The sequence below is a fragment of the Silurus meridionalis genome, chromosome 28, assembly GCF_014805685.1.
Source record: "Silurus meridionalis isolate SWU-2019-XX chromosome 28, ASM1480568v1, whole genome shotgun sequence".
NCBI lineage: Eukaryota > Metazoa > Chordata > Actinopteri > Siluriformes > Siluridae > Silurus > Silurus meridionalis.
The window spans coordinates 3,001,035-3,012,500 of record NC_060911.1 but is presented as its reverse complement, the minus strand read 5'-3'; the positions used below and the strand labels follow the sequence as shown (position 1 = coordinate 3,012,500).

The following is an 11,466-nucleotide window of genomic DNA, read 5'->3' as shown; positions in this document are numbered from 1 at the left end:
ACATCAAGGTGTGTACAGAAGCCACACGACCTGCACTAATTGGCCACACACACTTTGTTCGCTTTGACAACCAGATGCCACACCCACTTAATTAGGCCTGACAACCGCAGAGGCCACACCTACTTTTTTAATTAATTATTTCTTCCTGTTCTCAGGGAATAGAGGATCAGAATCTGCTGGCTGGACACCTGGCGATGTTCTGTAATGACTACAACAGAGCTCAAGACCTTTACCTGGCTTCTACGTATCCGATGGCAGCACTGGAGGTCTCAAAAACACACACACACACACACACACACACACACATAAAGTAAAAATCATTGTAACTCTGTAATTACATGTTTGAGCTCTCTCTGTGTGTGTGTGTGTGTGTGTGTGTGTGTGTGTGTGTGTGTGTGTGTGTGTGTAGATGAGGAGAGACCTGCAACATTGGGACAGCGCTTTGCAGTTAGCGAAGAGGCTTAGTCCTGATGAAATCCCTTTTATATCTAAGGAATACGCCATACAGCTGGAGTTTGTGTGAGTGCTTTAAATACAGCAATTCAATTACACTTTTAATCAAAAATAAAAAAAGCCACACTTGCTGTAGCCTCCCGTACATTAATATTCGTTTTTGTGAGCCGGATTGTGTGTTTTTTTTGTTTTGTAGTGGAGATTACACCAATGCTCTGGCTCACTATGAGAAAGGCATCACTGGGGACAACAAAGTAAGAGCATATTCTAGTATTTACAAGAGAGGCAATGCTGAAATCCTGTAGAGAGTTAAAAACGGTGTGTGTGTGTGTGTGTGTGTGTGTGTGTGTGTGTGTGTGTGTAGTTCCAGGAGCATGACGAGAGTTGTTTGGCTGGAGTTGCTCGCATGTCTATCCGGATGGGAGACATCCGCAGAGGAGCCGTCCAGGCCATCAAACACCCGAGCAAAACGCTGAAGAAAGACTGCGGCGCCATTTTGGAGAGCATGAAGGTGTGTGTGTGTGTGTGTGTGTGTGTGTGTGTGTGTGCTTCAGAAATCTAAGGAATCATAGAGGTAGCTAAATTCAATTTTAAAAATTTATTTCATATGTGCAAAGTTCGGTGCAAAAAAAAAAAGTAATATAATTTACATATGCAATTTCCACCAGTAGTTTTAATATGTAAATGAGATGCTAATTTGAACGCTGTATACAATTTTAATATCCAAGCAGAAATGGTAGCAAAATGATCATTTGAATGTTATTTAGTTTTAAAAGCGAATTAAGAGCTGACCACGCCCACCTTCTGTCAATCAATGTTGAAGGCGGGGTTTCCGTTGGGTATTTTGATGGTTGGTGGGAGGGAACATGGCGAAGTCCGTTTCATAGCGTTTTCTTGTTTGTTTTTCCGCTCCGCAGCAATATTCGGAGGCGGCACAGCTGTACGAGAAAGGCCAGTACTACGACAAGGCTGCGTCCGTCTACATTCGCTGCAAAAACTGGTATAACCTCCTCTGGCCAGGACACACACATTTGTGTATTTACTAGAATTAATAAGTGAAGTTTTTGGGGTCATGTGACTTTAAACTTCTGTTTATTTTTTTTTCAGGGTGAAGGTCGGAGAGCTGCTTCCCCATGTGAGCTCGCCCAAAATTCACCTGCAGTACGCTAAGGCCAAGGAGGCGGACGGAAAGTATGCGTTCACGTCCTTTACGCGATAAACGCATCTAATTTCAGTTTCTAAAACGTGACCGCTGTGTGCAGATACAAAGAGGCCGTCTTGGCCTACGAGAGCGCCCGGGATTGGGACAGTGTGATCCGGATCCTCTTGGAGCATTTAAATAATCCGGAGGAGGCAGTCAGGATCGTGCGGGAAACCCAGTCCATTGAAGGAGCCAAGATGGTGGCCAGGTCTGACACACGCCGATATTTATACAAGACCCATACGAACGCGTGGAGTCTGATCCCATCAGCGTCTTTATCACCTGCAGGTTTTTTCTGCGCCTGAGTGATTATGGCTCAGCCATCCAGTTCCTGGTGATGTCACAGTGCAGCGATGAGGCCTTTCAGCTCGCCCAGCAGCACGGCCAGATGGAGGTGTATGCTGACATCATCGGTGAGGTCACACCTGGTCTGTCCTTCAGCCTTCACTTTCATCTGAGACTCTGTCTTTCTGTCTGGCTTGTGTCTTTGTGTCAGGAGGTGTATTCACTTCCTTCCATCTTTCTACACTCTTACTTTCTTTCTATTTGTCTAAGTTTCTATATAGCTGTCTATCCAGCAAGGTTTTCTGTCTCTCTTTCCCTTTCTCCCTTACTCTCTCTCTCTCTCTCTCTCTCTCTCTCTCTCTCTCTCAGCCTGTCTGTCCTTCTTTCTTGTGATCTACTTGATAAATATAGATCGAATAATCAGCAAGCACTCCCTCTTGTATGTGTCGTGACCAGGATCCGAGGCCAGTATGGAGGACTACCAGAGCATCGCTCTGTATTTTGAGGGAGAAAAGAATCATCTTCTGGCTGGGAAGTTTTTCCGGAAGTGTGGTCAGTACAGCAGGGTGAGTGGCGTGCTTTTACTCAGGGTTTCCTACTTAAAAAGTCTTAAATTCGCTGTTCTGTGTTTAAACTGCGTTTCCAAACAGGTCTGAATTTTCCCATGTCCACGTAACACCACCTCTAATTTTTCATTCTTAATGATCATAAAAAGGTCTTAAGCCTTAAATTCTCAATCCCTGCTTTCTTACTGACTATCAGGCTGTTCAGCATTCAGAGGAATCATTCAATCTCTCTTTTTTTTTTTATTTACCTCTCGTCGTCTCTGTCTCACGCAGGCGCTGAAACACTTTCTAAAGTGTCCCAACACTGATGATAATGTGGCTATAGAAATGGCGATTGAGACGGTAAGGATGGTACGACGATGATGATCAGTGGTGATGATTCCCCATGTCTCACTATGCTTACATTTATTGTTGGGGAACGGCACCTTTTTTTTCAAAAACAAAAAAAAAATTTGAAGGAAAAATGACTCCTAACCCTGGAGACTCCTTTTATCGATTTTCAATAGATTTCCTTGCAGAGATATAAACCGTAAACACATTCAGATTTCTTGTGTATTGCCACAGCTGTAATATTCCCTGTGTATGATCAGGTAGGAGAAGCTAAAGACCAGGCTCTGAGCAATCAGTTGATCGATTACCTCATGGGAGAGAGTGACGGAATACCGAAGGTAACATTTTTAATATCTTTATTGACTAACATTGGGAAATGTAAATTTTTTTGTAAAAAATCATCAAACACTCCATCATGAACGCAGGATATGAAAAACAGCAGTTAGCACTCTTTCAAGGTCACTATATTACAAGAGGTCCCCACAAATTTTAGTTTCATTTTATCAAATTCACTTGGATTCCCATATTCCCTGGACTCAATATTTGACTCAGTGATTCTTTTTTTACCCAGGACCACAGATTTCCCTTCGTCCCCATGTTCCCACATTTATTTGTTGGCCTGTTTTGCTTTTCTATATTTTCAGGTCCCTAGTTTCCCCTCACCTTATGTTTTCAGCTCCACGTCTTTCCACTGTTTTATTTAACCAGATCCATAGCATTACAGGTTGCTATGATCCCGGTATTCCCAGGTCTCTTAATTCCCAGGGTCCTACTTACACTCTTTAAGTCCCAGTGTTCCCAGGTTTCTACATTTTCTAACCCCTAGGTTTTCCATTGTCCTCGTTTATCCAGGTCCCCTTTCTCCCTAATTTGACAATAAAATTTTTAGCATAGCATATATTTAAAATATTAAATTTTTTGTGTATACCCCCCCCTGGCCATCTCCCTCCCCCGCCCCAACTTGTGCTCTTGCTTATTCTGTATTAATGCTCATTCATATTTTTTGTTTTTTGTTTTGCTTCTGTCGCTTTCTGCATGTAGTCTCTCTCTGTGAGTAAAACAACGCCATGCTGAAACAGCACAGGCCAACATTTGTGTGTGTGTGTGTGTGTGTGTGTGTGTGTGTGTGTGAGAATAGGTGTAACAGACACTGCAGTCGCATTTGAGACAAAACTACACTTATCAACTTGTCTATTGTTTATTGGTTGTAGGTAGTAGGTGTGGTTTAGTGTTTGTGTAGCGTATGATTGGACATGTGATTGAGGTCACGTGTGTGTGCAGGTGACTGACTGATGTTACTCCCGCCTTTTCTTTCTCAGGACGCTAAGTATCTATTCCGGCTGTACATGGCGGTTAAACTCTACCGGGAAAGTGTGAGGACGGCCATCATCATCGCCAGAGAAGAGCAGGCAGCAGGTGTGTGTGTGTGTGTGTGTGTGTGTGTTTCTTCTTAGCCTAATACATTATATGAACAAAAGTATTGGGACACCTGACTTTTCCAGCCATATCTGGTTCTTCACCAGACTGTAAACACAAACTTGGAGGCTGAATAAAAATGTCCTTTCACTTGAACCTGCTCCATCATGACAATGTGCACAAAGCCAGCTCCATGAAGATATGCTTTACATGGGTTGGAAGTGTGTGGAAGATCTCTTGCTTGACTGCACCCCAGGAACCTGCTCAGGTCTCCATCATGGCTGAATGGGCAAAAAAATCTCCACAAAATCTAGTGTAGGTCTGTGTATTGGCAAGAATCTGGCGATACGATACGTATCACGATACAGGGGTATGTTAGTACTTCCTGTCACTATTTAAGTTCAGAGATAGGAAGACTGCTTTCTATCTAGCGGTCGGAATATAAACTCCCATTATTATTGTATGATTAATATTTTAATATCGATATTGCGTTTTTGAGAATCGATGCAGTATCGGCAAAAAAAATATCACGATACTCACGTGTATCGATATTTTCGTAACACCCCTACTCAGGTGTCTACAAACCTTTGGCCATTTAGTGTAGCTTGGGGAACTATCGGGAAAAAAACGATTAGCCAACACATTTAATCTGTTTAATCACCATGGGGTGTGTGTGTGTGTGTGTGTGTGTGTGTGTGTGTGTGTGTGTGTGTGTGTGTGTGTGTGTGTGTGTGTGTGTGTGTGTCTGGTAGGTAACTACAGAAACGCCCACGATGTCCTGTTTAGCATGTACATGGAGCTTCAGAATAATAATATTAAGATCCCAGCTGAGATGGTTACCAACCTGATGGTACTACACAGCTACATACTGGTGAAGGTAACACACACACACACACACACATTTCTTTCATCTGAAGTGCTGTGTGCAGGAACGTGCCCCATTATTGATTATCTGAACACATAATACATTTGTCAGATACACGTGAAGAGAGGAGACCATCTGACAGGAGCGCGCATGCTGATCCGAGTCTCGAACAACATCAGCAAATTCCGTACACGTGAGTCCTGCATGCATACACACACACACACACTCACACACACACACACACACACACACACACGTGAGAATTTAAAGGAAGGCTGTGTGTCTATAGATATGCCAAGTCTCTGGAATTGGAACTGTGTGTGGGTTGTGTTTGTGTTTGTGTGTGTGTGTGTGTGTGTGTGTGTGTGTGTGTGAGAATAGGTGTAACAGACACTGCAGTCGCATTTGAGACAAAACTACACTTATCAACTTGTCTATTGTTTATTGGTTGTAGGTAGTAGGTGTGGTTTAGTGTTTGTGTAGCGTATGATTGGACATGTGATTGAGGTCACGTGTGTGTGCAGGTGACTGACTGATGTTACTCCGCCTTTTCTTTCTCAGGACGCTAAGTATCTATTCCGGCTGTACATGGCGGTTAAACTCTACCGGGAAAGTGTGAGGACGGCCATCATCATCGCCAGAGAAGAGCAGGCAGCAGGTGTGTGTGTGTGTGTGTGTGTGTGTGTTTGCGTATTTCAGATGTTGTTCCAATCCTGACGTCAGCTGTGATTGAGTGCCATCGTGCGGGTTAAAAATTCCGCTTTCAGCTTTGCAGCGATGCTGATGAGGCGAATACCGCAGCCAGATTGACCCCAAATACAAGAAGAAGATCGAGGCCATGGTCCGGTAGGACACACACACACACACACACACACACACACACACACACAGTGAGTGTAAAATCACATAAATTACATAAAGCATGTAAACCAGATCTTCAAGGAGCTCACTTTGTGCACAGGGGCATCACCATGCTGGAACAGGTTTTGGGTTTCCAAGTTCAAGTGAATGCAAAATGGCATTATAGCGCCATCTAAAGACGTCCTGTGCAATTAAGTGCTTCCGGATTTGTGGGAACAGTTTGGAAAAGAACCACATAGAGCAGGAAAGAGCAGGTGTCCCAATACTTTTGGAAATATAGTGTGTGTATATAAATATATATTTGTTTGTCTGTTTTTTCCCTTTTTTTCTTTAGGAAAGATTGATTAACTTGTATCTATATTTCAATAAAAATTCACTTCCTTTTTTAATCGTATTCACGCCATCCAATTTTTGAAACACTTTTTACACTGTCAGCATCGACCCATGGCACCGTTTTCATTTTTTGTGCTGTAAATTGAACTCCCATTAAAATCCCGGATCATGTTGGGAATCGTGTGTATAATTAGCGCCGAGTCGTCAGGCTCATGTGAGGCTCACGGTGCGTCACAGAAGGTTGAGAAAAGTTCAGCGAAAAAAATATTTCAGAAAAGTATCTGCACAGCAGGTAATAGTGCTAAAATAAGAGAATGATGATTTTTTTTTTTTGCTGACAGTTGTGACATAACTGCTGTGTGTGTGTGTGTGTGTGTGTGTGTGTGTGTGTGTGTGTGTGTGTGTGTTAAGTCGTCCCGATACGTCGGAGGTGGAGGAGGAGAACTCTCCCTGTCCATACTGTGGCTTCAGCCTACCTGAGTGTGAGTTGCTCTGCCCCGGGTGCAAAAACAACCTGCCCTACTGCATTGCTACGGTAACAGTTCCATCTCAGTACACTAGCAAACAACCAAACCGAAAAAACATTTAGTGAACACTTACTGTATCCCAGGGTGCACTGAGATTACTCAGATTAGCTTGTCCTGTACAATTGTGTGTCTCCAATTTTGTGGTAACAGTTTGGGGTTTGGGGAAGAACCACATATGGCTGAAAAAGTTGTCCATAAAGTGTAACACACACATACAGTGCAGTTTGTGGTATAAATTGTTTTGTTCTCATCTCTCAGGGTCGTCACATGCTGAAGGAGGACTGGTGTGTGTGTCCACACTGCAGCTTTCCTGCTCTGTACTCCCAGTTTACACAGTACGTCCAATCACTGTCTCATCCGTCCGTCCGTCTATCCATCCATCTATCTATCATTCCTCCGGCCATCCATCCATCAGCAGTTCATACTGTATAAAAATGACCTCCAGCGTATGCAAAATGATATAAATGTGTCATTTCCTCAAACCAATCAAACTCCGCTACATTCACAGTACGATACACGAACATGACTTTTTATCCCCGCCTTCATTTGTGCTCCTCTGTTCTCATGAAATGCAACTAGAAATGGATAAAAATGTGTGTGTGTGTGTGTGTGTGTGTGTGTGTGTGTGTGTGTGTGTGTGTGTGTGTGTGTGTGTGTTTCCCACAGGCTGTTAGAGACCGAATCGATGTGTCCCATGTGCTCTGAGAATGTGAGCGTGAGTCAGCTGAAGAAGATCTCAGACTGCTCCAAATATTTACAGCAGGACCTGCATGAGCCCTGACACACACACACACTTTCTTACACACTCTCTCTCTTTCTCTCCTCTCTCTCACACACACACACACACACACACACACACACTTTCTTACACACTCTCTCTCTCTCTCACTCACACACACACACTCATCTTACTACCATTTAGCTTTTTCCCCCACACACACTCTTGCATGTCTACAGCTGAGGCAGAAAATTTAGCTGTGTTTTGCCTTTGGATGGCCAATTTCGTGTGTGTGTGTGTGTGTGTGTGTGTGTGTGTGTCTGGTAGGTAACTACAGAAACGCCCACGATGTCCTGTTTAGCATGTACATGGAGCTTCAGAATAATAATATTAAGATCCCAGCTGAGATGGTTACCAACCTGATGGTACTACACAGCTACATACTGGTGAAGGTAACACACACACACACACACACATTTCTTTCATCTGAAGTGCTGTGTGCAGGAACGTGCCCCATTATTGATTATCTGAACACATAATACATTTGTCAGATACACGTGAAGAGAGGAGACCATCTGACAGGAGCGCGCATGCTGATCCGAGTCTCGAACAACATCAGCAAATTCCGTACACGTGAGTCCTGCATGCATACACACACACACACACACACACACACACACACACACACACACACGTGAGAATTTAAAGGAAGGCTGTGTGTCTATAGATATGCCAAGTCTCTGGAATTGGAACTGTGTGTGGGTTGTGTTTGTGTTTGTGTGTGTGTGTGTGTTTGCGTATTTCAGATGTTGTTCCAATCCTGACGTCAGCTGTGATTGAGTGCCATCGTGCCGGGTTAAAAAATTCCGCTTTCAGCTTTGCAGCGATGCTGATGAGGCCGGAATACCGCAGCCAGATTGACCCCAAATACAAGAAGAAGATCGAGGCCATGGTCCGGTAGGACACACACACACACACACACACACACACACACACAGTGAGTGTAAAATCACATAAATTACATAAAGCATGTAAACCAGATCTTCAAGGAGCTCACTTTGTGCACAGGGGCATCACCATGCTGGAACAGGTTTTGGGTTTCCAAGTTCAAGTGAATGCAAAATGGCATTATAGCGCCATCTAAAGACGTCCTGTGCAATTAAGTGCTTCCGGATTTGTGGGAACAGTTTGGAAAAGAACCACATAGAGCAGGAAAGAGCAGGTGTCCCAATACTTTTGGAAATATAGTGTGTGTATATAAATATATATTTGTTTGTCTGTTTTTTCCCTTTTTTTCTTTAGGAAAGATTGATTAACTTGTATCTATATTTCAATAAAAATTCACTTCCTTTTTTAATCGTATTCACGCCATCCAATTTTTGAAACACTTTTTACACTGTCAGCATCGACCCATGGCACCGTTTTCATTTTTGTGCTGTAAATTGAACTCCCATTAAAATCCCGGATCATGTTGGGAATCGTGTGTATAATTAGCGCCGAGTCGTCAGGCTCATGTGAGGCTCACGGTGCGTCACAGAAGGTTGAGAAAAGTTCAGCGAAAAAAATATTTCAGAAAAGTATCTGCACAGCAGGTAATAGTGCTAAAATAAGAGAATGATGATTTTTTTTTTTTGCTGACAGTTGTGACATAACTGCTGTGTGTGTGTGTGTGTGTGTGTGTGTGTGTGTGTGTGTGTGTGTGTGTTAAGTCGTCCCGATCGTCGGAGGTGGAGGAGGAGAACTCTCCTGTCCATACTGTGGCTTCAGCCTACCTGAGTGTGAGTTGCTCTGCCCGGTGCAAAACAACCTGCCCTACTGCATTGCTACGGTAACAGTTCCATCTCAGTACACTAGCAAACAACCAAACCGAAAAAACATTTAGTGAACACTTACTGTATCCCAGGGTGCACTGAGATTACTCAGATTAGCTTGTCCTGTACAATTGTGTGTCTCCAATTTTGTGGTAACAGTTTGGGGTTTGGGGAAGAACCACATATGGCTGAAAAAGTTGTCCATAAAGTGTAACACACACATACAGTGCAGTTTGTGGTATAAATTGTTTTGTTCTCATCTCTCAGGGTCGTCACATGCTGAAGGAGGACTGGTGTGTGTGTCCACACTGCAGCTTTCCTGCTCTGTACTCCCAGTTTACACAGTACGTCCAATCACTGTCTCATCCGTCCGTCCGTCTATCCATCCATCTATCTATCATTCCTCCGGCCATCCATCCATCAGCAGTTCATACTGTATAAAAATGACCTCCAGCGTATGCAAAATGATATAAATGTGCCGTCATTTCCTCAAACCAATCAAACTCCCGCTACATTCACAGTACGATACACGAACATGACTTTTTTATCCCCGCCTTCATTTGTGCTCCTCTGTTCTCATGAAATGCAACTAGAAATGGATAAAAATGTGTGTGTGTGTGTGTGTGTGTGTGTGTGTGTGTGTGTGTGTGTGTGTGTGTGTGTGTGTGTTTCCCACAGGCTGTTAGAGACCGAATCGATGTGTCCCATGTGCTCTGAGAATGTGAGCGTGAGTCAGCTGAAGAAGATCTCAGACTGCTCCAAATATTTACAGCAGGACCTGCATGAGCCCTGACACACACACACTTTCTTACACACTCCCTCTCTCTCTTTCTCTCCCTCTCTCTCACACACACACACACACACACACACACACACTTTCTTACACACTCCCTCGCTCTCTCTCTCTCTCTCACTCACACACACACACTCATCTTACTACCATTTAGCTTTTTTTTCCCCCCACACACACTCTTGCATGTCTACAGCTGAGGCAGAAAATTTAGCTGTGTTTTGCCTTTGGATGGCCAATTTCGTGTGTGTGTGTGTGTGTGTGTGTGTGTGTGTTCCGCCATCCTCTATATGGAATAAAAAGCAATATAGAGTTTACCAATCAGCCGCCAGAAGAAAATGTTTTATTAATGCCAGTTGTTTTGTACAGAATTTGATTAACTATAGATTTGTGCTGAGCTCATGTTTATCTCATTTATAAATAAAAAACAGTTTTTCTCTTTTTATTTTGAGAACAAGTCCATGGACATTTGTTTGTTTCACTGCTCGCGTTACAAAATGCCTGGAATCGAAACCACGTCCACAACATCTATCTGTTTTTCTTCATGTAAAACGTGTGATCAATCAGCCGAGATCGAGCTCTGAATTTCACAGACACACATTTTCTGTCTCATTTTATTTGACCCAAAAGCGAGGCAGCTTTACACCTGCAAGATATCAATCAATATTACGTCAATATTAATGTTAATTATCTAAATTAGTATATGAACATGTAAAGATACAAATAAAGTATTTCCAAGTAAATAACAATTCAAGTTAATGACTATATACCGTATTTTCCGGACTATAAGCTGCTACTTTTTCCCCAAGGTTTTGAACCCCGCGGCTTAAACAACGAAGCAGCTAATTTATGGATTTTTTCTGGGTTTTTCCCGGTTTCACAAACTTCATGCCAAAAAACTGAACCCCATAACATTAGACCAATGAAATTTCCGAACGGAAACGAAAAAACGCACCTCACCTGTGTTCTGAGCTGCACGGCATCGGGAGAAAAAAACGTTTTTTTTTAAACGCACGACGATGCCAAAAGATAAACTCTCGAGAGAAATAGTTGTGAAAGGAAGGAGGAAGACAGTGAACAAAGACTTTCTTAGTCGGCTACTGTTTAGATACAAGCCGTTGTAGTGCGTTGAGTCTGGGTGAAGGGAGAGCTCACTAACTCCAGTTACAACAGAAATCATATAAGCACAGACAGGTTTCCAAAACTCGTGCTTTTTTATTATTCTTGGCAACAGTGTTACGGGTTAGTCAAAGAAACTTAGAAATGAGCATCAGAAAACAATAAGGACATATTCCTCGGTCTTGCACACA

At 42.9% G+C, this 11,466-nt stretch overlaps 1 protein-coding gene and 1 long non-coding RNA gene across 2 annotated transcripts in view; both read left to right on the top strand.

The window, feature by feature from the left end:
* The window catches only part of wdr19 (WD repeat domain 19), a 14,248-nt gene extending 6,595 nt beyond the window's left edge, over nt 1-7,653 (top strand). The window contains 21 exon segments of the mRNA XM_046842525.1: nt 1-8; nt 156-266; nt 410-519; nt 650-707; nt 818-964; nt 1,371-1,453; nt 1,561-1,644; nt 1,716-1,862; nt 1,943-2,067; nt 2,396-2,505; nt 2,779-2,847; nt 3,096-3,173; nt 4,155-4,251; nt 5,004-5,128; nt 5,228-5,309; nt 5,816-5,864; nt 5,866-5,904; nt 5,906-5,962; nt 6,722-6,845; nt 7,096-7,172; nt 7,504-7,653. The exon segment at nt 1-8 is cut by the window's left edge and continues 152 nt beyond it. Coding sequence (XP_046698481.1) covers nt 1-8; nt 156-266; nt 410-519; nt 650-707; nt 818-964; nt 1,371-1,453; nt 1,561-1,644; nt 1,716-1,862; nt 1,943-2,067; nt 2,396-2,505; nt 2,779-2,847; nt 3,096-3,173; nt 4,155-4,251; nt 5,004-5,128; nt 5,228-5,309; nt 5,816-5,864; nt 5,866-5,904; nt 5,906-5,962; nt 6,722-6,845; nt 7,096-7,172; nt 7,504-7,618 — 1,895 coding nt within the window. The 3' untranslated portion in view covers nt 7,619-7,653.
* Nucleotides 7,654-9,339: 1,686 nt separating this feature from the next.
* On the top strand, nt 9,340-10,601 carry LOC124381142. The gene is made up of 3 exons (XR_006924802.1): nt 9,340-9,383; nt 9,634-9,710; nt 10,045-10,601. It is a non-coding gene; the product is annotated as an uncharacterized LOC124381142 (long non-coding RNA).
* The last annotated feature ends 865 nt before the right edge of the window (nt 10,602-11,466 follow it).